This window comes from Archocentrus centrarchus, chromosome 11 (genome assembly GCF_007364275.1).
Source record: "Archocentrus centrarchus isolate MPI-CPG fArcCen1 chromosome 11, fArcCen1, whole genome shotgun sequence".
Lineage (NCBI taxonomy): Eukaryota > Metazoa > Chordata > Actinopteri > Cichliformes > Cichlidae > Archocentrus > Archocentrus centrarchus.
The window spans coordinates 21,816,035-21,839,862 of NC_044356.1; the positions used below are offsets into that span (position 1 = coordinate 21,816,035).

At 42.3% G+C, this 23,828-nt stretch overlaps 1 protein-coding gene across 1 annotated transcript; it reads left to right on the top strand.

The window, feature by feature from the left end:
- Positions 1-10,746: 10,746 nt before the first annotated feature.
- Positions 10,747-23,498, top strand: satb1a (SATB homeobox 1a). Its single transcript, XM_030741428.1, has 11 exons — positions 10,747-10,912; positions 11,447-11,676; positions 11,983-12,159; positions 12,237-12,363; positions 12,665-12,788; positions 13,930-14,041; positions 15,898-16,430; positions 18,734-18,931; positions 19,137-19,292; positions 21,113-21,316; positions 22,277-23,498. The coding sequence occupies exons 2-11, from the start codon at positions 11,460-11,462 to the stop codon at positions 23,162-23,164; spliced, it is 2,736 nt and encodes a 911-aa protein (XP_030597288.1). The 5' UTR covers positions 10,747-10,912; positions 11,447-11,459; the 3' UTR covers positions 23,165-23,498.
- The last annotated feature ends 330 nt before the right edge of the window (positions 23,499-23,828 follow it).

Here is a 23,828-nt window from a genome sequence, read left to right on the forward strand (position 1 = left end):
GCAGTTGCTCAGTGGGCGGTGCTTCAGTACACAATGGTGCTAAAATGGACAAAACTGGGGGGGGGGGGGGGGGGGGGGGGGGGGGGGGTGTCTACGTCTGTCTATGAAAAAGCAACAAAAATTGTTTGAGCACAGCGCGTGCATTTGTACCGTTAATAAATGAAATAAATAAATCCATAAAATTACAGTAACATTAGTTGTGCAGACTGCAAAGAAGTAACTTAGGTAGATGCACGACTCATTCACATTGTTGTGCTGTCAGGAACAGAGCCATCCACAGAGGCGTTGTTAGTTTTTAGCGCCATCTGGTGACAGGATCACCGCACGACCTGCATGGAAGGCATGGCAAGACGGACTGAAGTCTACAGCGCTCTGCACAAAGAACTGAGCAGACCAGACCCGCTGTACTACATCGCCATCCTGTGGATGCCGAGCTCAATAAAGCCACTTGCAGAGCGGCATATAAACGCTCTTTAACGAATTGCAGTTTCTTAAAATATAGCCAAAATATTGGTTCATTTAGTGAGATGTATGCAAGAGTCAGTTTTATCCATGTCACACCAGTATGGTTGAGTGATTCAAAAACTAACATCGCATGAAAATGTTTGACTCTTTTTGTTAAGATGTCTGGAAATCATCCTCTCTGCAGCAGTACCTACAAAACAGAACCTACACTGGACCATTCTTTAATGTAAAATTCCTTCTACTGTAAGATGTTTGGGGGTTTTCATTTCTATGTATTACCTGTTTCAAATACAGCTAGAGTATTTTAGGTGTCTCTGACCCGTGAGATATTGTGGGCCATCTACTAACAGAAGGTCAGTGGTTCACTTCCCAGCTTTAATGAATTTGCTTCTGTGCTTAGGATCATTACGCTGTAGAAAGACCCACTGCTGGTTGCACTTCAAATTTTGGACAGATGGGCTCACATCTTGAATTTCTTTGATATGATACACAATTTATTGAATCAATAACTGCAGACTGCCCAGCTCCTGAGGCAACAAGGCAGCCTCAAACCAAACATTTCCACCACCATGTTTTCCAGCTGATATGAGGCTCTTTTCTGAAAAGCTGATTTTGCTCTCTGGCAAATATGCCTGTTGTTATTGTGGCCAAACAATGATATCTTTTATTCATTAGTCCAGAGCGTGCTATTCCAAAAACAACTCGTCTGTTGAGTGGTAAAGTGTACCTTTGCGCTTTTTGGAAAGCAAAGCTTTTTTTTTTCTGTTATGACTCCCATGCAGCTCAAATTTGGTTTTTGACACCAGCGGGTAGTAGCAGATCCTGGAGATTTCTTTTTGAATCAAATGGCCAGTTCTCAGGCTGAAATTTCAGGAGCAGCAGGTCGTGGAGAAACTGACAGTCGTTAGAAATCACTGCCACTTGTAGATGATTTTTCCTTGCAGCAAAAGTAACACAACTGAGGAACAGACAGCAGCCTAAATTAGACAGTTTCTAAGAGTTTCTAGTTATTGGCACTTAATATACAAGCCCAGTTTACTAATTTTATAGATCTAAAGATGAAACAAAAGTACATTTTCCACATGACTAATCACTTTTCTAGTTTCCATCTGACCTGTTTACTTAAATCCTATTTATTATTAGATATTATTTAAAAGATCATAATATGTTTTACTTGTTTAAATATCTTAAAAGAACAGCTATTTTTCTGATGCTTCTTTTCCACAATTATATCTTCTAAAATGCAAATGTATATGCAAACTTTCCCTCAGCAAGAAACATTCATCATTTCAGCGCAAGCTCATGTGTACAAACTGGTACTAAAAAGATGCCCAGGAACATTTAAAAAAACTGCCTCATGTCATAAAATCCCAATTTGCAAATGCTTATTTTACTCCAGTATGTAAATCAAGAAATAGGACTGTGTCCAAGTTTTCACACTGCAAGTACAAGATACCTTTAGCAAATACCAAAAAACCCTTAGTAAATTCATGAACACAAAAATATACACACACATAGGCACATAAGCCATAACTAAACTCCATTCTAGGTCAATCCCATTACCAACAGTGCTACAGCATGGGCCTAAACACCAAAAGTCAAGCACAGTACCTCCCACTCAGGTCTTTCATAAAAGTGAAGCAGCTGTTACAGTGCTTATGTCATGTGGACAATGTGTAGTCATCAGGTGCTCTGAGGCTCACTGAAATGTGAATCATATATCTCCTCGGTATCTTCAAACAAGCCCACAAACTGTACGCACATTCAAACAAATGCATTCAGGATCCACATAAAGAAATATGTGAATCATGTCCCCGAGGTGAGGCAGAGCCAAGTAGTTAAGCACACAGAGCTACTTCCATAAATGTGTCAGCTAATAAAATTAAAACAGACAGCCAACACACTGCGATGCTCCACCTGAGTAATTAAACGCTTAATGCATCGTTTAATCCTAATCACTGCGCCAAATACACATCTTGTGTGTGTGTGTGTGTGTGTGTGCGCGCGCGTGTCACAGTTAAGTTCGTACCAAAGTGACAGTCAAGCTAAAGTGAGTCACTGTGGATTGCAGTGCTACCTCACCAGAAATGTTATTAAACCTCCAAAGATTAGAGCCAATTAAGCTTTAGTGTAATTATCAATCAATCACAGTAGCTGTGACAACGCTTAGGGCACTAGAAAAAAAATTATTTGGGTTATTAAAGAAAAATAGTTACCTTGCAGAACCATCACCATGTTTTTTTTTTTTTATAACATTTACCTTACCCCAAAGGGAAAAGTTATTTTTTTCCCATCTGTCCAAATTGTTTTTAATCATTGCCAACACAGCAACTTTACAGCTAACTTTATTATTAATCTACTGCATGCTGTGACATAAATAAACCTTCCGTATAGCAGATATTTTCTCAGCCCAGGTGTAACGTTTTAAATTGCTTTCATTTGGACATGTCAGTGCCAGGGTCCCTGCACACTGGGTCGCTGTTATTGATTACTCGGACTGAGCCATTGTTCACATTATTCATTACACCTGCAATGACATGTCAGGATGTTTATTGTGGGGGTGGGGGTGGGGGTGTGTTTGTGTTGCAGACAACATTACACAATCCTTGTCAAAAATTTGGTGCAATTGATGTTTCTTTCAGCCGCGTTTCCCCAGGTCAGATACCACCGCTAGAGGGCGCCAAAGTTATGTTTGATTAATCCTGCACTTACATACTGGAATGTTGATCTAAACATGCACACAAACCCATTAACGTGCACCAAATGCAATTCAGTTTAAAATGTTTGAATAGTGCAGAATAAGATCATTTTAAGATCATTTTATATTTATATGCATTTGTGCTGTTTTACATTGATCTCAGCGCCAGTTCTGCCTCACTCTGTATTATTTTGGTCTCAGTATAAACAGTTAGGCTCTAATCAGATCTGACCTTGGGCCTGTGTAATACACAGTCATGCATTTATCCTCAAGATTCCCTTGCGGTATTAGAGCAACACGATGCTAGCATTTTAACTTAATGTTTCTTTGCTATGCAGGCACTAGGCATGCCTAATGAAAGATACACACACCTTTACAGCAGGCTATTTTATATGAAATATGTACAAAGCCGCGTTTGAACACAGCGATGCTGGTGTACTCACTCACAATCAACACTGCATGGGCTCTAGCAATACAAGCAATTATTGAAATGTCACATGACACATCACACCTGTATGCCCTCTTCTAACCCAGTACTTGCACTTCCTATCTTTTATCCTTTTTCTCTTGTCCTTTGCTTCCATTATTCTCCCAACTAAAACCCATCCATTTTTCAATGAAGTAGGTAAGCAGAGCAGCATCTCACATCTGATCCTGAGCTCACAATCTAATCTGAAACCTGGAGGCTGCCAAATTCAAACCTCTTTTGTATACATTTATCAAAACCACCTTAACCCAAGGCTATGTTTTTGTCAGACAGTATTGGATACCCATGCTGGTACATTAACAGAGTGAGGAGCCTGTGCACACCCCAGATCAGCAGAAACCTGAGGAGAGACAGCTGCCTTAAAGCCAAGCTATGATACAATGTTAGAGATAAGATTATTGTATGGGCATCTAATATGTTTGCAGAGAGATTTTTCTGGGTAAAGATGTTTCATATTAGAGCAATGCCAAAGACAGTGGCTGAATAAGAATGAAGTAATATTACCAATAAATCACAACCCAAAATCCATTGCAAGGCAAAGCCCTGCATTCAAAACAGAATTTTTAGAAACAAAATGCACTTGCTTCTGCAGAAAAATGTCATTCTACATCATATCAGACTTTTAATATCAATACACAGTCAATAAAGATTCCAGTGTTTTAGCCAATCAAAGTGTAGCTAGTTGTATACTCCAAGGTCATGTAAGATAACAATGTCTAAACATCTGCTGCCACACGTGAGGGCCCCAAACTAGACACTTTTAGCAACATGTTGAATTTTATCATGTTTTCTCTCTCCATCCAGTTTCTTAACTGCTTATCCAACTTAGGGTCATGGAGCCTATCACAGCTGTCATTTTTTTCCATGTGCAATCTTAATTTATAAATGATCATTTTACCTGCCAAATACATAACAGCTCATAGGTTTGGAGAATAACAAGAGCTTATGCTCAAATTAATCAAATGAATTGTAAAGTTAATAGTTAATAAGTGAAGACACTGACAATGATTTTTTTTTTTATTATGATTTTGTCTTTTTATCAAACTTTGCAGCATCAGAGCCTGGAAGACCTTTAACACTCTAGCTGTACACCATGTTAAGGTAATCCAGAGATAGCTCACCTCTTGCTTCCTGAGGCACCTTTGATTGGTTTGCAGGTCAATTCTTATGGACCATACTGTCAGGCTGTTCTAACAATAGTTTAGTGACATTGAGATCCACTGACTATATTGGACATTCCTTCTTTTGTTCACTCTGTGGAAAAGGTAGATGTCTGCTTCTTCTCTTTTATACTTTTTATAGTTTGGAGCTTTGCTTATGTTGGGTCTTATTTTTACTCTTTTTACTTAATAAACAAAATTATAATACTTAAGGGCAAATTTCCTAGAATTGATTAGTTAAATGGTGAATCAATCAAATGATTAGTTAAATGGTGAATCAATCAAATGATTAATTTAATAATGAATTAATTAAATGATTAAATAAATGGTGAATAAATCAAATAATTAAATTAATAGTAATTAGATTAAATGACTAATTAGCAGTTGACTCAAAACTCTTAGTAGTTGATTAATGTTTTAATTTAAACTAAAGTGATTTAAATGTCTTCCTTCACAAATACAAAAACACAATGTAACTCTTAGGATCATCATCCTGCTGTAAGCAAACTGGCTTCAGATGAGGAGTGTCCTAGTATAGCATAGTGGGTGAGTGTGTGAGTTCAGGGTGATGATTGCTCTGTTCTTGATTCTGTTTGTTCTGGCTTTGATGCACCTGTAGCGCCTGCCAGAGGGCAGCAGGTCAAACAGTTCAAAGCCAGGGTGTGAGCTATTGTTGATGATGTTTTTGGCTCTGCTGAGGCAGCGGGAGGTGTAGATGTCCATCAGGGAGGGGAGAGGGCAGCGAACGATTCTTTGTGCTGTCTTGACTACCCTCTGAAGCCTGACCCTGTCTGCCTCAGTGCAGCTGCCGTACCATACTGTGATACAGTACGTCAGCAGGATCTCATTGGATGAGCGGTAGAAGGTCAGCAGCAGGTTTGAGTCAAAGTTGTTCTTCCCGAGGACCCTCAGGAAGTGAAGTCGCTGCTGAGCCTTCTTGATAACAGCTGTGATGTTATCTGACCAAGAGAGATCAGCAGAAATGAGGACACCAAGAAGCCTGAAGGTGTGGACCCTCTCCACACACTTGCCATTGATGTAGAGGGGGGCTGGGTCAGTCCTGTGTTTCCTGAAGTTGATGATGATTTCTTTGGTTTTCATGGTGTTCAGTGCCAGGTTGTTCTCTGAACACCAGGCTGTCAACTTCAGGACCTCCTGTCTGTAGGCTGCCTCATCTCCCCTTGAGATGAGTCCAACCATTGTGGTGTCGTCAGCAAATTTGACGATGAGGTAGTTATTGTGGGCCAGTCTGCAGTCGTGGGTGTAGAGGAAGTGCAGGAGGGGGCTCAGCACACAGCCCTATGGGGAGCCAGTGCTCAGTGTGCGGGTGGAGGAGAGATGGATGACTTTTTTGGCACAGGGATGATTGTGGCTGTTTTTAGGCAGGGGGGATGCCTGCTTGGTCCAGGGAGAGGTTGAAAATCCTGGTGAGAATCAGGGTGAGCTGGTGGGTACACGCTCTGATCACCTTGCCAGGTACTCTGTCTGGTCCAGCAGCCTTCCTGGGGTTCACTGCCAAGGGCACGCGCCATACCTCATGCTTATGCTGACGCTGAAGACTCAGTGGACTGACGGGACGCTGCAACAGCTGGTTCTGACAACTGAAGAGGAGCTGTAGGCTCTGATGGCTGGAGAGATGCTGCAGATGCTGAAGGTTGACAAGATGGTGAGGCCGCAGCTGACTGTGAAGACTGATGGGACAGTACTGCAGTAGCTGACCCTGAAGACTGCTCTGACAGCTGTGGTAACTCTGTATGCTCAGACTAGGTGTGCTCAACACATAGCCATTCCCTCCGATGACTGAGTCCGCTCCACAGGGCATGCAGCCATCTCCAACAGCAACCAGGGCTGCTTAGGAGGGTCCACTGCTACTAATTGATGATGAAGTTTCGGCCGGACATTGGCCCCCCTCACCCACAAAATGGGTACGGGTACAGGAGTGGGCCGGGCCGCCCCCACCTGTGGAATGGGTGCAGGGTGCTCAGGAATACGGAAAGCCACAGATGAAGCTTTTGAGGAGGCAAACACAAGCAGTATGAGCAGTCATTTTAGGAACTTTAGGAAAAGGGTCAGTTTTACTCATGGAGGGAAAGTTCTCTGATGGCCCAATGCCAGCACACACAGGCAGAAAAACAGGAGAGTGCTGAGGCTGCACAGGGAATGCAGCATTACTAGGTTGGGGCTGTGTAGAGCTCATTGTGGTGGCAGACTGGGGCTGGCAATTTCGCCTTTGAGAGCCATGCTTCCTCCTGCGTGAAGCTGGCCTCCTGGTGAAGTCGACAGATTGATCCGTTGCGGTGGCAATGTGGATGGGTTGATCAGCTGCGGCGGCAAGAAGAAAAACCCGCCTACTCTGACCTCTGGCAACTCAGATGAAGGAAATACAGCTGTCAAGGTGGACAGTTGCTGTGGTGAGCCTCAGACAGGCTGACCCTGCTGATGTTGTAAGTGGCATCTCCAGGGGCCATTCCATCAGGTGGATCCCCCCCAAGGCCAGGCAAGTGCTGCTAAACAGTGACTTGCACTCTGGGGTGGTTTATAGCTTCCAACTCAAGTCGTCTCACTGAGGAAAGCATGAATGACCTGTCACTTCTCACACAGGTTGGAGTCCATGTGGTTGCATTGTTCTGTAATGTAATGTGCTGTATGGCAGGTTTATGACCATAATGAAGGACTCGTGAAACAGAACTTAATATAAACTCAGCTTTATTGCTGGAAAACCAAGGACTGACAGAGCTCAAGGGAAGCCGTCAGAACTCTCTTAAACATGAATACAAATGGGCAGGAGAGCACACCCAATGACAACAACGCAACAAGGAGCAGAAAAAACAAAGACAATATAGACCAGGTAATTAGGAGAGAGTAAAAAAGCACTGTGGCACAGGAACCATGAAATAATTAATTAAATACTGATAAAATTAAATATGTTTTTTATATGTTTATATATTTAATTAATTAGATACATGAGTTATTAATTAATTAATTTACTATCATAAATTAATGATACCTCTAATTAATTATGTAATTAATAAATAATTTATTTACTTGCTTACAATTTTAATTAATTAATGATGCATTTATTCAATTATTTAATTACAGCCTTATTTATTTCATTTTGGCACTCTTGGCACTCCATACATAAAACCTTGGGCCTGCCCTGATTCCAGTCATTTTCTGTTTTGTGAAAGGAGTAGTACACACCACTGCATGAAATTTTTAGCTTTTTGGTGATTTTGGTGATATAAAAGACTATAATTGAAATCCCAAGGAATGACATTCCATACATGCAACCATCCCAATTTATTGCTTCTTTAATGAGCACAAGAGTTTTAATCCATGCTAAGATAATAGATTTTTTCCCCCCTAATGATTAAGGACCCTTTTACATTTATGTAAATGTAATCACATAATCATGATATGTTATCATGTGATAAACCTGAATGAAGTAAAACAATGAGCCCCTGTAACACACGGATATGATGGTTGCTTAAAGAGCAACAGAAGTGCTTTTCTGTCTATGGGACCTAGAACATCTGAGCTAATATTGAGGTCACTGTATGCACAAGTAATCCCTCTGAGTGGAAAGCTCAGCCTTCAGACTGCTCTAAATGCTCTGCTTAAATCAGTTTTTCTACTCCTGGATCTGCATGATGTCAATGAGAGTGGATATCCTTAATTTGGAAATATCAGGCACACGGCTCTGACTGTGAGTACTGGAGCCCTACCTACCAAGCCTCCTATTTGCAAAAGGCAGCCAATTAGAAGAAAGTTGGCATAAAAAGAGCGTGTTCCTAAAGGGAGAGGCGCAGCAGTACCAAGGCCCAGTATAACACTAAAAGTATGATTTTGAATTGTGAATCACACTATGCTACTCTCATGGAGTACAAGATTAAAAATGTGAGCATAATATATCTACTTCAAGATGAGCAAGCAAGCAGAACAGGAATGTGAAGTACTGAGTGTTGGCAATCCATTTCCCCTTTAACACCCCAACATGATGCCTCCACCCATGTAACGGCAGCCACCTCACTTAACACATCATGAGTTTATAATAACCACATCACATCTATGGCGAATGAGGTGGCGTGAAAATCTAACCTAATTTGGGGAGATACACGACTGTGTGAGTAGTAGGGTGTCCCCTGAGATGAGGCTCCGATTGAGGGAGCTGTCTGGTGCACTGCTAGCATGCTCTGTGAGCGTGTAATGGTCTTAATTATCATTTAGCATGCCAGCCTCATTGATGACGTATCAAGCCAGTGATAAAATAGTAGAGGGTAGCAGGAGGGAGAAATTTGAACATATAAAAACTTCAAGACACATGCATACAAAACTAGTATTAGATGACACACACCACCACTACTTAGCAAAATACCCATAGGTGCAATTGGAATGCTGCACACACACACACACACACACACACACACACACACACACACACACACACACACACACACACACACACACACACACACACACACACACACACACACACACACATTTCCGCCCAGCTGAGTGACATCTCTCTCTCTGAATTAGTCGCAATGAATGATGTGTAACCAGCCATGACTCGTTCTGGCTGGGGAGATAGCTAATTCACTTTGTTTAATTAGTCAAAAGTAGTAGAGCACCCTCCCTCTCCCCAAACATGCACTTCCATTGCACAACATCCACCCTATACTGAGTGGAAAACAGTCTGTCTGCCAGAATGAATGATCTCTGACTCTTCCTCTCTTTCTCTCTCACACACAGAGGACACACTTCACCCGCTGCTTTGTGATACCCTCACAAAGATTTCAACCACCATCTGAGGATCACAGCTTCCGAGGCGTAGTGCACCTCCTCTGCAGTGGACCGCATGGGGGAGGTCTGCGGACGCTTGGCTGCACCTTAAGGTTTCTGCAAGCAGGGCAGAAGACATGTTGGTTCCTATGATAACTCCTACGGCCCAACACTTTGAGTTACAGCGAAGAAATGCTTCCCTTTTGTGTCTTTTCAGAGCTTTGTGTGCCTTTGGTGGCGCCACTGTGAAGTGTTTTAAAGTGAGATTTAGTAATTCAGAAAATACCAAAACAGTCATTTTGAGAATTATCTATATCTGTTACTCTGTCTGTAGTACAGACTGCACATTAAGTTTTCAGCTGTGTAATACTACAGTAGTATTATATCAGCTACTGTATACTTTAGGGCAATATAAGCTATACATATATAATATGAGCTGTAGTACAAACATATTGTATTACTGTAATTTCAGTATAGAGCACATTCTTGGCTGTCTGGATTTAAAAAAAAATAAACGTGATCTTCTGCATATTAAAAAATGAGCCTTAGATAATCTTGTGACAACATCAGCATCCAAAAGTTAATATCAGTCAGTCAGTTCCACCTTGTCCTGCTCCACTTTGTTACCATGGAGAGCTCCAATACCCTAAAGACAATAATAAGTGCGTGCACAGCATGCGGCAGAACATAATAAATAGATTTATGCGCAATTGTCACATTTAATACATTTACGGAGCGCGCTAGTGAATTCATTATTACACCATATGTTAATGCAGCTGGGTCCGTGTATTTTTGAGACTGTGTGTAGGGAGGTCTCCCCCTCCCCGACTCTCGCTCGCTCGCTCTCTCTCTTTCTCTCTCTCCTTGTGCGCGCCGCGCTTTGAAGTGAAACCGACAACTGCTCTCCCGGAGTCAGTACTCTAATATATGACAGGAAACGTACTTCAGGAGCTCCGCGCCGTTCATTGTTCTACGTAGAGGCTGATCCACAGAAACATGTCCCGGTGCTCTGGGTGGGAGGTCGCTCAGAACTTGTGCTGAGGCCAGTTTAATCATTACCCCAGGAAAGCGAAGAGGGAGGATCGAGACAGAACTACTCACACGGGGAAAACGAGGCAATTCAGATGGTGAACGATTATTGTAAGTAATAGGACGCATAGGAGCGTGTTGCGGGACATACAGGCAGGAGAAACCGATATGTTCTCCAACTAGAGATCTATGGAAGCGTGGAAAACCATATGGACACAGACGCTGTCTGCGGGAATGGGCTGCTGATGTATGATAGCTAGTCGGGCATGCACGTTGTGCCGACTGAAACAGGTTGGTTTCACCCCAGTCAAACTTAAGTAGAATCAAACGTCGGACGATTTCTTTACCTGCTAAAATTGAAGTGAATCACCGTCGCTTATAGCAGCGCGCCAGGAGGCGACAGCAGTTTGTTGTGGGAAACTGCGCTGTAGCGTTCACTGCATTTTTACAGGATTTCAGTGCTTATCCTCAACGCCGCATCTGAGTGAAGGTCATCCCCGATGCTCAGACGGATACTCAAACCTCTGTGTGTATGTGTGTGTCAAAATTGCGCTTTTTCCATTCAGGCTACTTTTGAGGCAAAACTATTTGCGTAGCAGTTTCCAGCTCGCATTCTCCTGACGTCCACTGTGTAGTTTGCAATTATTTAATTGGCGTCTGTGAGTTATGAGTACATACAACAACAACAACAAAAAAGTTTATCAGTATAAGTGTGAGGAACAGTAAATCAATACACCACTACAATCAGGATCAAGACTGGTATAAGTGAGTTACTCTTATTAGGCTCCCATGTACAGTATTTGATGTTTCGTATCTCTGTATTAGTGTGAGACCACAGATGGATCCCTTGTGTAATGGAATCAAGAAAGCAGAGGGCAGTGATCTTGTTGTAGACCCTCGCCCCCCTCCTGCTAAGCTGGCTCGACTGGAACAACAGGAGGGGGGGCCCTCGACCCAGGAGAGGAGCAGGCATGGTAGTCCTGTGGCCAAAACCTCCTGCACTGCACAGAAACCCACCACAGCGAGGTCACAAGTAAAGAGCTGGCACGTAAGAGGTACATGGGGTGCAAAGAGAAACCCAGGAGGGTTTGATCCCAAACATTGATTTTTTTTTTTTTTTTAGTTTTAAATGGGTCTTTGATGATTATCTAATTATTAATTGGGCTTATCCCTTAACTGTAAATGTGTTTCTAATTTCAGCTTCGTCTGATATTGCAATTTCAAAAACATATAAATTATACTCATTTAGCTCAATAAAAGAATACTAAAATCAGAATAAAATGAATGATTATTTTGTAAGTTGATGAATTACCTATAATTACCCAACCTGAACGGTCTGTGGCATCTGTCTGTCACCGCAGGGAGCCTGCTGCCAGTCTTCTGTGTGGTGGAGCACACGGACAGCCCTTTGGAAGGAGAGAAGAGAGAAGAGCATGCTGAGTTTGTGTTGGTCAAGAGAGATCTGCTGTTTAACCAGCTGATAGAGATGGCCCTGCTGACACTTGGATATTCACACAGTTCTGCAGCACAGGCTAAAGGTACAAAACACTTGCAATGCACAGGTAAATCTTTAAACATTCCTCATTTTCACTTTAGTGTGTGTGTGTGTGTTCAGGTCTGATCCAGGTAGGCAGGTGGAACCCAATGCCTCTGTCCTGTGTAACCGATGCTCCAGACGCCACAGTGGCAGACATGCTGCAGGATGTTCACCATGTTATCACCCTTAAAATACAACTGCACAGGTAGAGAGCAGACAGTAATTCTATCCATATGTTTGTCTTCAGTTACAATCAGGGACTGTTCATCAGGCATTCAGAAGACGTTTACAGTAGTAAAATCACAGTGGCTCTGCTTTAGTTTTTCCGGCTCTGACCGGACCTTTTTTGGAAGATAACCATGTTGAGAGAGGCTAATGAAATATGCCACTGAGTTACATTATGGAAGGTCCAGAAACCTTATGAAAGTGAAACACCAATGAATACTCCTTTAAATTTTAATATACTGAAATACTCCAGTTCATTTTTTTCTTTGATCTCTGTGTAGCTGTCCTAAATTGGAGGACTTGCCAGCTGAGCAGTGGAGTCACTCGACGGTGAGAAATGCTCTGAAAGAGCTTCTCAAGGACATGAACCAGAGTTCACTTGCCAAGGAGTGCCCACTGTCCCAGGTATAGAACAAAACACACAAAAGAGAGAGAACAAAGTAAACTGGATTGAAGTTCAAAATGAGCATATAAAATGCATGCAATTGGCTCTTCCATACTTTCTTTGACACATGGCAAAGAGTAAGCAAAGGGTCCAGTAGTTAGACAGGAAGTTCAGATGGAGAGATAGATAAGGTGTGGGGGCAGAGCAGAGGAGAGAGAAACAGATAAAGAGAGATGGCTATCTCTTTAAAAGCCATACTGCGTGGCTGCTGCCTATCTTGATTCTGGTGATTGTCAAATCTGTCTGCCTGTCAGTCCATCTGTCTGTCAGCCTCACTGGCCGTCTCGTTCAGACTGAAAGTCCATCGCTCTTTGCCATTTAGCCTTTTCTGCACTCTGGACTGATTCAGCAGTAATCCGGATGTAATAGCTTCATTTCTTGTGTGTTTAGTTAAGCAAATAAAGACACAACTGCAGAAATAATTGTTATTAATCACGTGGTGTTTGGGGAAGGCCTTTCTATTAATATTCATAATTATCAACCTGGTCAATCTATTATTTTGCCTGAGGTGTAGGACATCTACAGTTTGATAGAGAGTAACTGTTCATCGTTTCTCTCCACCTCAAATTCTTCCTTCTCTGCAGTGTTAAAATCTGATACAAGCAAATCCTTCCTCCCCCATCTCTCTCCCTCTCCTATCACTACCTTAACCCCCCTCCCTTGTTTGCAGGAAGCAGATTAAAATAAATATGAGAAGATGAAAGGTGTAATCAGATGTAAAGATTGCACAGGATGGTCTTCTGGGACAAATCACATACGTGTGTGTGTGTGTGTGTGTGTGTGTGTGTGTGTGTGTGTGTGTGTGTGTGTGTGTGTGTGTGTGTGTGTGTGAGACAGAGGCATAGTCTCTGATGACCTACAGTGTTTTGTTTTAACTGCACACTCACACATGGATGTATGCATGCATGCATGCATACCCACGCAGCTCACACAGTGACACACTCATCTGTCTTTATTATCCTATTTACCTGGGGGTCTTTTTAATAACACAGATCTGAGTTCATTAATATCAGATGTGTGAACAGCTGAGACACCAAGCCGCCCATAGCAGGAGCTCAGAAAATGTAATGAATTTCTATTGTCTTTTCCCCTCTGTTTCAGAGTATGATATCATCTATTGTAAATAGCACTTACTATGCAAATGTCTCAGCTGCCAAGTGTCATGAGTTTGGTCGATGGTACAAGCACTTCAAGAAGTCCAAATGCTTCAAGGGTGAGGGAATTCAAACACACCTGTGAACCCTAAACGTACACTATAAGTTTTACAGCATGTCCAAAATACTACATTCTACATACTGATTATATGAGGTTTATGCTACATAATATGTGTCATACACTTTCAGAAGCTTGAATACAAAACATTTCATTTTATTAGGAATTTTTTACAATGCGGTGGCAGCAAAAAGCAGATGAACCCTTTGAAATAAGCTGTTTTGTTTTTTTTAGGTTTTTAGATATAGCCAGATCTTCAGCTAAGTTATAACTATGGATAGATACAATATGTCTTAACTAATACAAAAATACAGTAATGCCTCGCTACTTCGTGGTTCGCTTTTCGCGGACTCGCTGTTTCGCGGGTTTTCAATCAATATTAGTGTAAAATATTTATTGCGGTATTTTTCGCGGGTTTTTGCGGTACTTCACATGCGTAGTACGTGTTGTACAGTAATGTATATATTTGGTGTATAAGTGTGTGGGGAGGGTTTATAAAAACTTAAAATAGTGTATAACTACTAAAATAATGTATAAGTATTAAAATAAATATACATATATATAAATACTATATATATATATAAATACTTATCGCGGGTGGTCCTGGAATGTAACACCCGTGATAAGTGAGGGATTACTGTAATTGTATTGCTATTTTTATATACCTATCTTCAAAGTCATCCTTTTGATCTCAGTTACACACAGAAAGTCTGGTGACTGTGTCTTGCATGTTTGTGATATTATTGTGTTGACAAAATCCACAGACAGCAAGACATAGAATTTAAAAGCGTCCCTTAATTATAACGCAGTGCAGTACACCACCTCAATAATAAATATACAGCCAAATTATTAGGGACACTCCTGGAGGGATTTGGAGAAGATTGTTCAGAGTCGAGTGCGTTGGTGGGGATCCGTCAATGGCCTATGCTCCTAATGGAGCAAAGGAGCTTTAGATTAGTACTTAATAAAGTGGCAGTTTCTGGTAATTCCCACTACTGTAGGTGTCTCCAACCAGACAGACAGACCAGCTGTCGAAACTAGTAAACATTCACAGAGAGGCTTAGAAAAAGTCTCTGAACCTCTTGGCTAATGACAACAGAGGCTATCTAAAGCCAAGACTCAGTAAACCTGGAGTCTAATCATTGAAATAAGAATGGAGGTATGCCTTAGGACAACTTTAACTCATAAATTAGAGTTCGTCTTGCATGGGGATCACACCAGTTCCCCATACAAATGGTGATGCCATTGAGTTCCCAGACAACACCCATCTACCATCTGGGGCCATCATGTTGGTGTCAGCTACACACTTGCAAAGTTTCATGACTGCATCTTGCATGGTTGTGATGCAACTATAAAGAGACAGACTTACAGACCTGCCAAACCTGCCTAAGTACCCAGAACTGGCATTTTGATAGTTCTCACTACAGCAAGTGTATTCAGGATGATGTTTTGCCAATATGGCAAACAGCAAAATACAGACTGCACAATGTTAAATAAGAGTAGACTGTATTCCAAAGTGAAACTGTGATTCCACAGGTGAAGTAAAGTGGAGGGAGTATTGTGCTGTATCTAGCTACAGAATGGCTTTGAATGAAGAAAATCTACCTTTTGGTCCAATCAGAACCTAGAGTCAAACCTAACAGAGATGCCGGTTGATGACCAGAAAAAGCTTATTGTGTTTTTCACTACTTAAAATTTAGATCATATTTGATCTGATGACCAATTATTGCAGAAAACCTGGGTTCACCCACTTTTTACTGCCACAGTATCAATCATCCTGTGACTTTGAGATGCTATTGCTAGTTGAACAAAGAGGAAAAAAATAGCTCTGTCTCTTCTTTCTTTATCCTTTACCAGAGATTGACAACTTTTCTGACCAGTCCTCACATGTAACCCTTACCCAGCCAGTCACTGGTGCCCCAGCTGATCAGAGCTCAACTCTCCTTTTCCCTCGTGGCGTAGTTGCCAACATATCCAGTCGCTCACCCCTCAGTCTGCGCCCTCCTGGGCTGGTAACTCAGTCTCTGAACCCCCAAATGGTCAACCAGCAGCTGGTGATGGCCCAGTTTCTCAACCAGCAGTATGCTGTTAGTCGCATGCTAGCTGGCCAGGGTCTGGCATCATCACCACAGCAGTATCTGAACCATCCCCCCGTAGGGAGGCCTCCTGCCAAGGTCTTCCCTAAAGCTCCCGATCCCCAAGCCCTGCAGCAAGCACAATGTGGCCAAGGTGGATGCTCTTCAACTGGACTGCAAACCCAGACCTCGGCTGCGTCTTCCGTCGGACCGACTGAGGTGCCGAGTGACATCTACCACTGCGTGAGGGAGGAGCTTAAGAGAGCAGGCATCTCCCAAGCCATCTTTGCCCGGGTGGCCTTTAACAGGACCCAGGTATGGTAGCAGGAGGGAGCATAATAAAAGATGCTGAAATTGAATTTCATAGCTGTTTTCAACTGTTTGGTGGTGATTAGCTTGGTTGTGTTCTGGTACTGTCGTGGTAGGTGAGTGTGTTCTGTGCATATGTGTGTGTGAGATGGTTGGCACACTTGCATGGCCTTTGCCGTAGTGCCTCCTCCCCCTGTGCATGTGTGTGTGTGTGTGTGTGTGTGTGTGTGTGTGTGTGCATGTGTGTTTGTGTGTGTGTGTGTGTGTGTGTGTGCTTGTGTTTTTGTGTGGGGGTGTGTGTGTGTGTGTGAGAGTGTGTGTTTGTGCCAGCTCTCTGCGGCACAAAGCTGGTGCCAGCACTGAAGCAGCAGCTGGGCCAACTAATCACAACCCCTCAGAGAACTGCTGCCTCCCTCTCTACCTCTATATCTTGCTGTCCATCTCACCACCTTTCACTCTGGCAGCCCTTCTATTCATTTAATCTCTAACCCCCACGGTCAATCCATCTATATTTAATCTTTCCCTTACTTTGTCCATTGGTCTCCTTCATTTTATATCCATATCTCTCTCTACTATCGCCGCCTCTCTAACACTAAAATGCTTTGTTGTCTGTGTCCATCATCTTATATTCACCAGTGTGCCCACAGAAATGGGGCTCAAAGGACCGGCTAAGCCCGTTGTTATTATTATTATTACCTTCATTATCATTTTCATCACAATAAGCGGAGTTAGTTATTATCCACCCCCATGTTTCCCTGTTGCCAAGTCCAAGGTGCTCTGGTGCCAGCCATACACATTGGGCATGATGCCAAAATGTCATCTAAAAGTGAGGGAAGCATTTGTCATTTGACGATTCACATCAAGCCTCCATCTCTTCAGAAGGCAGGGTTTGCTGGGCAGCTCCAACCGTGATCCATTATTTGAATAAGAAGGCTGTTTCCTCTGCCATTTCTCTGCTAGTGTGAAATCTGATTTCCTTTCAGGAAGGAAGCCCTACAATTTGCATGAGGTGTTTGAATGCTTCCCTGTATGGACAGATACCGACAGAATAATGCTAGATGTACAGGCGAGTAGCGTGCTAAGCACTGACTAGAAGCTGGCTGTGAAACCTTAAACTGCAAGCTTTTGTCAAAATGCCGCTGAATAGGATTCAGAGTTGGATGTGAGGCTATTGCTAAAATCCTTTAGTTACATAAGAAACCTTATATTTACCATCTTTAAATAAAGACGCTGAAAGAATACATGATATTTCATGAGAGCTTTCCCATGTGTGGCTCTTGAGAGATGGGAGTTTTCAATCATATTGTTTGTGAAAGCTGAACATGCAACACGAATGAAAAGATTTCAGGTTTATGAATTCATATAGCTTTAAAGCGGAATTACAATATCTGTCATCCTCTGTACAACTGAATGTTTTCTTTTCCTCTGTTTCAATGAAATGCTGCAGTTTAGAGTTAAATGTATTATCAGTATTATGCTCATATTTGATGACTAAATAGGAATTGTTAGTTTAACTCTGGTTTTTCTGGCATAAACCTCTTCGGAAACAGAAAACGTCTATCTGTCAATAAGAATGAGAAATGATCCAAGATTAACTCTTGTAGAATAAAGGTCAGCATGATGTTATACTTGATGAATACTTGTTTCTATATTTTTTCTATCATATAATGTGATCATTATATGACTGCTATTTTCTCACATGTAGCAGATTGTTTAACGCAACCTTGGAGGATGCCTCAAGAATAGAGAAGCAGTGTACTGCTACTGATTATCAAGAAAGAAACAGTACGTATGGGAGACGGAGACAGGTGGAATGGTGAAGCTGCAAAGAGTAGAGGTAGTGAAGGTGGATGAGTTTAAATACCTGGGGTTACCCATCCAAAGCAATGGAAAGCACACAAGAGAAGTGAGAAGAAGAGAGTGCAGGCAGGGTGGAGTGAGTGGAGATGAGTGTCAGGGGTGATTTGTGACACAAAGATAGAAGCAAGAGTGAAAGGTAAGGTTTACAAGATGGTAGTGAGACCTGCTACGATGCATGGTTTGGAGACGTTGGCACTGACAAAAAGACAGGCTGAGCTGAAGGTGGCACTTGAAAATGTTAGGATTTCCACTGGAAGTGACTAGGATGGACAGGATTTGTGGATGCAGTGAAGGAGGACATGCACAGGTTTGGTGTGACAGAGGAGGATGCTAGGAATCGGGTGAGATGGAGACAGATGGGCTGTGGTGACCCCCAAAGGGAGCAGCCGATAGAAGAAGAAGAATCTATCTTAAGTACCAGCTTGTGTGTTTTTCCATGTGTTTACCAGGGCCTACTCTCTGAGATCCTACGAAAGGAGGAGGACCCAAAACATGCCTCCCAGTCTCTGCTGGTCAACCTGCGGGCCATGCACAACTTCCTGCAGCTCCCAGAGGCTGAGAGGGAGCGCATATACCAAGAGGAGAAGGAGCGAAGCCTGACAGGATTCACACCCAGCTGCAACAACACGCCACCAAGGTCCTCACAGGTCAGCCAGCAGAGAGACTGAAAGACTGTTGCTTGCAATATAGGCATCCCTAAGGATACATAAAGGATATGACCCTGGCTTCACTTTAAAAAAAAAACCTTTGCCTGCTACATATGTTTAAGAGTCCTCCCACCTCCCATTATTTTGCATAGCTTGCATTTAAACCCAGTCTTGACTTTTTCCTTCTTTCCTTCCTCTTTTTTAGTCAAGACTGTCCCCAGTTACAGGAGACAGAGGACTGAGGACAGACAATTGCGTTCTCAATGTCAGTGCCGCTATCTATGAGGACATCCAGCATGAGATGAAGAGAGCCAAAGTGTCTCAGGCGCTGTTTGCAAAGGTTGCTGCTTCCAAGAGCCAGGTACTTTGCTTCTTGTTAGTTTAAATCTGAGCATACAAACCACCCAATCGTTTCTATTGCTTGATGAAATGCTCAATTTTAGCATTCATTTATGACTCCATCGCCTCAGTTAAAGCAGGGATGGATACCGTGTGTGGAGGAAAGCCCAGATAATCAACCAGCAGCTGTACTCTGCAGAGGACTATCATCAGTGCATCAGACTGCTATTGTGTCCTAAATTATCGCTTTAATAGTCACCATACACACATACACACCACTCACTTGAGCACACAAACATACAGTAAGAGCACATGCAAGTTAACGTGATCGCGTGCACAGGGACACAACAGAACTGATACAAATACACACACAAGCATGATTTGAGTGTTTATTGTTCTCATTTTTATGGCGGCCCCATAAGCTTGTTATTGCCTTTTGTTTTGAGGATAATTTCCCTTCATGGAATGGGGGGATTTTAGCTGTCTCATTTTCTCTTCCTCTCGAGCCCATCTCCAATTCTTTCTTTCTTTCTTTCTTTCTTTCTTTCTTTCTTTCTTTCTTTCTTTCTTTCTTTCTTTCTTTCTTTCTTTCTTTCTTTCTCCATGTAACTTCCTCTTTTTTTCTACTTATCATCAAGATGTTTGGAGGTCATTCAGCGGTCATGCCAGTATAGCCAGGTGGTCCAAAATCCCTGAGGTTCTTTTTCTATCTCTTCACTGGCCTCTCTTTTTTACCTTACTTTCTTTAACCCCCACCCCCTTTTCCCCTTTTTTCTCTCACACTCTATCTTTTATGCCCCCCTTCACCACCACCCCCACATATTACCCGGTTGTTTGGCAGGCAGAGCCATGCTGCATCTCCCTGTTCTATCTGCACTGTGCATCTGGATGGCATTGTGTGCTAGAGTTGGGCTACAGCCAGGTGTGTGTGTGTGTATGTGTCTGTATAAGTGTATGTGTGTGTGTGTGAGCATATCACTTTGCTTGCAAACATAATCATCCTCAGTTCATGAATCTGAAACTAGCTTGGCTTTACGTTCCTCAATCTGTCACTCACAAGCTTCTTCCTTCGTGATGCAGAAACAATTCAAACTGATAAGAAAATCTCACTATAATCTTTAGATTAGCTGGCAGATCCTAATTTTTTGGATTTTGCATGGATGGATGGATTAATATTGAGAGTAAACTGTACCAGTTTTGAGTCAACGTAAGAGAAAGTGATTCTTTTTTCTTTTCTTTTTTTAATCTTTGGTCAACCCCTTTCACTGTATACAGGGTGTCTACATGCATAAGCAAATTAAATGTAAATGGACTGTAAATGTTGTCATTAAACATGCATCTTCCCATTCCTGTAGGCTAGCTAGCAAGTATTTCATCACTGTCATCAGAATTTCCTCTATTGTAAGCCAGGCAGTCCACGAGGCTTAAATTGAGCCCCTGTTGGGCCTAAATATTGGGAGGTTCCTGTATTTTTAAGATGTCAGTTTAGACATAAGCTGCAACCTTCAAATTACCTTGTGTATCTCATCAGCTTATTGTTACTGCACTGTAAAGCATTTCTAAACATACATCAACAGCCTGATAGGGTTTGTCGAACGAGGCAGCACAGCCATAACGATGGAGTCACATTGTGTGATCTAAATGTGTAATTGGGGAGCAAATAACAACATTTTCAGCAGGAAATCTTTGCAGTGACTCGACTAAACACATTTAAGACCAATCCAAACTGAATTTAAGACTGTTTATTCTTTTGCATTTAATTAGTAAATGTGCTTTCAAAGATATTTTATGAGCTGTTAAGGGGCTGCAGCCACCTTGTACATATGCATGTACCTCCTGTAGGGATGGTTGTGTGAGCTGCTGCGCTGGAAGGAAGAACCCAATCCAGAGAACCGGACCCTGTGGGAGAATCTGTGCATGATCCGCCGGTTCCTCAGCCTGTCCCAGAATGAACGAGATGCCATCTACGAACAGGAGAGCAGCAACATGACTGCACAGCAGCACTGCATTGACAGGTTCACCCTGCTCAGCAATGACAATACATTGGTAAGACTCCCAAAAATTACAGACAGACAGCTGTTCTGAACACTGACCTCAGTAGAACTTGCTTAAATAAAAAAAGCTATCATATAGATAAAGGTTTTAAAAAGCTACAGAAATGACACACACACAATACACACAACACACTAGAGGCTAAGGTGTACTGACTTTAATTTTGTAATTTAAAAAAGTTATGGATAAAAAGTTATCAGAAATCTTAAAGTGAATACATCACATTGAATGCCAGTAGATCTCTAGGGTGTGCAGTGGCAAAGCAGCAGAGTAATGACTGCTAAATGCCAGAGATGTCAGAAAAAAAAAGATGATTACCACATTAAGCAATGATCCGTGAGGCTGATTAGTTATTTTTCTTTCCCTTCCATTGCTTGTGCATGGATTGATGGCTTGATTATAGCACAGACTCAAAGATAACGTGTAAAAAATGGTTGTGTACCCCTCTGTTTGTGAACATACAGCGTGTTGCCTAGCGTATCATTGCTTAGCAGACAAGAAAATTCAACACCACATGGGTAAATTCAGATCCTTCTGTGCATCTGTGGATATCAGTTCTCGGAGGTGCACTGCCGATCACCTCACATGTGAACACTAAGGAGATTAAGATCAAACAGTCTTCACTACTCTTGATTTCTTACCAGCCCAGATCATCATGTCCTGTGCCTTTGCTTATCTTAGCAGCAAATCACTGCAGATTCAATTAGATGTGGTAAAAACCACAATGAATGGGTTTGCATGTTAAGTACTATTTTCATTTTAACATAAAAGGTGATTTTTTTTTAGCAAAATCTGTCTCTCTGTTTCTGTCTCTGCTGACTTCACTTTATTTCATTCAAAACTATTAAAGTCAAACACAGTACTGTCCACACTCCAAACTGGAAATTAGCTGGTGCTGACAAAATTAAAATACCAACCTTTTTTACTCTACTCACTTCTAATTTCTCTCATCAGTACCAACGCAGCTCTTTGATGCCACAGCAACACCATCTACAACCCCATCAGCCCCTGCAGCCCGAGTCAGGACCTCACCTGTCCCCAACACAACCCTGCGCTGCATCACCAGCCGAATCTGATGCTGGCGGCACCTGGGGGCACTTGAGAGTACGTTTGCAGGGCAGAGCCAGCAGCAATGGTGAGAGAGGGGACAGTAAGGATTGGGTTGAAGGTGGAAGAGAAGACAGGGACAGTTTGGGTGGGGACTGGGGTTGTACTGGAAAAGTAAGGGACAAAGGTACAGAAAGCAGTGAGCAGGTGTGGAATGGAAATATGGGGAAGGAAAGCATAGATGACACCACAGGAGAGGGCAAAAAGGGCAAAGTTAAGGAAAAGTTGTCTGTGAAGTGGCCTGGCATGAAGAATGAGGACCAATGTAGGCCTGGGATTTGTTCAGGGACAGACAAAGAGGTAGGAACTTGCAATGAGGTCCAAGGCCAGGGGTTAAATGTGTCCGGTGATGCCCTGGGTATCCTGCAAAGTTTTGTGAAGGATGTGGGCCTCAACCCAGACGAGGAAGCGGTCCACACCCTGTCTGCCCAGCTGGGCTTGCCTAAACACACCATTCGCAACTTCTTCAATAGCCAGGACCAAGGACAAAGCCAAGACCACAGCCCAAGACATAGTCGTGACCATGAGCGTGGCTACACAGACCCAAACCTCTTACAGGTAGATGTAACTGCACAACAACTGGAAGAGGAAGGTGATGGAAAGACTGAAACAGAACAGAAGGAGAAAAACCTAACAGGAAGAATTGAAACAAGTGAGGTAACTGTTTTAAAAGAATTGGATGTTGGCACTCAAACTGTTCCCTCTATGAAGGAAGAGCAGGAGAGCTACATCTAACCTGCATACATCCAGTGACGTGCAGCAGGCCGGACAAGCCATAGGTACCGTTATGAGCCAGCACCAAGTGGTTCTGCTCTCTGAAATATAGCAACCTTAGTGTAAAAGCTACTCCGCAACACTTAAATTGCTCCAGTCCAGAATCACAGTGTTTTGGTATTTATGTGTTTATAGGCTTGCATTGTTGCATACTGTGGAAAGACTAATAAAATACTGTGTATGCCACAGCTTTCATAACCAGAGACTCAAGTTATGTAATTACTTAGAAAGCTGTTCTGTGATTCGAGGATTCTTGATGCACTTGAGACAGAGTTTACTGTGACCGAACTTTAGTACATAGTTTCTGTGTGTAGTTACATTTCTGGATGTAATACTGGGAAACAAGACAGTGCGCCTCAGATTACATATCTCTGTTTAAAAGGAGTAGGTGTAGTTGGTTGACTGACATTTTTTGAGAAAATACCCATACCAGAAATGCCTTGAAAAGAGTGGCACTGCCAATCAGTTTTTTTTTTTTAATGAGTATCTTCACCATTTTTCTTTTAACTGTACGCAACAGTGCTCTGTGGTTTGGTTCAGTTAATTACTCTTTACCTCATGAATTTCACTGTTCATGTTCCTCTCTCACATCCTATTAAATATCAAGTTTCCTGTTGTTGTTTTA

What these genes read in the sequence shown, in the direction of transcription:
- satb1a (XM_030741428.1), top strand. Translation starts at nt 11,460, where the DNA reads ATGGATCCCTTGTGTAATGGAATCAAGAAAGCAGAGGGCAGTGATCTT. An exon ending in TTCTGCAGCACAGGCTAAAG is followed by an intron (nt 12,160 to 12,236) that starts GTACAAAACACT and finishes GTGTGTGTTCAG; the next exon opens with GTCTGATCCAGGTAGGCAGG. An exon ending in CTTAAAATACAACTGCACAG is followed by an intron (nt 12,364 to 12,664) that starts GTAGAGAGCAGA and finishes ATCTCTGTGTAG; the next exon opens with CTGTCCTAAATTGGAGGACT.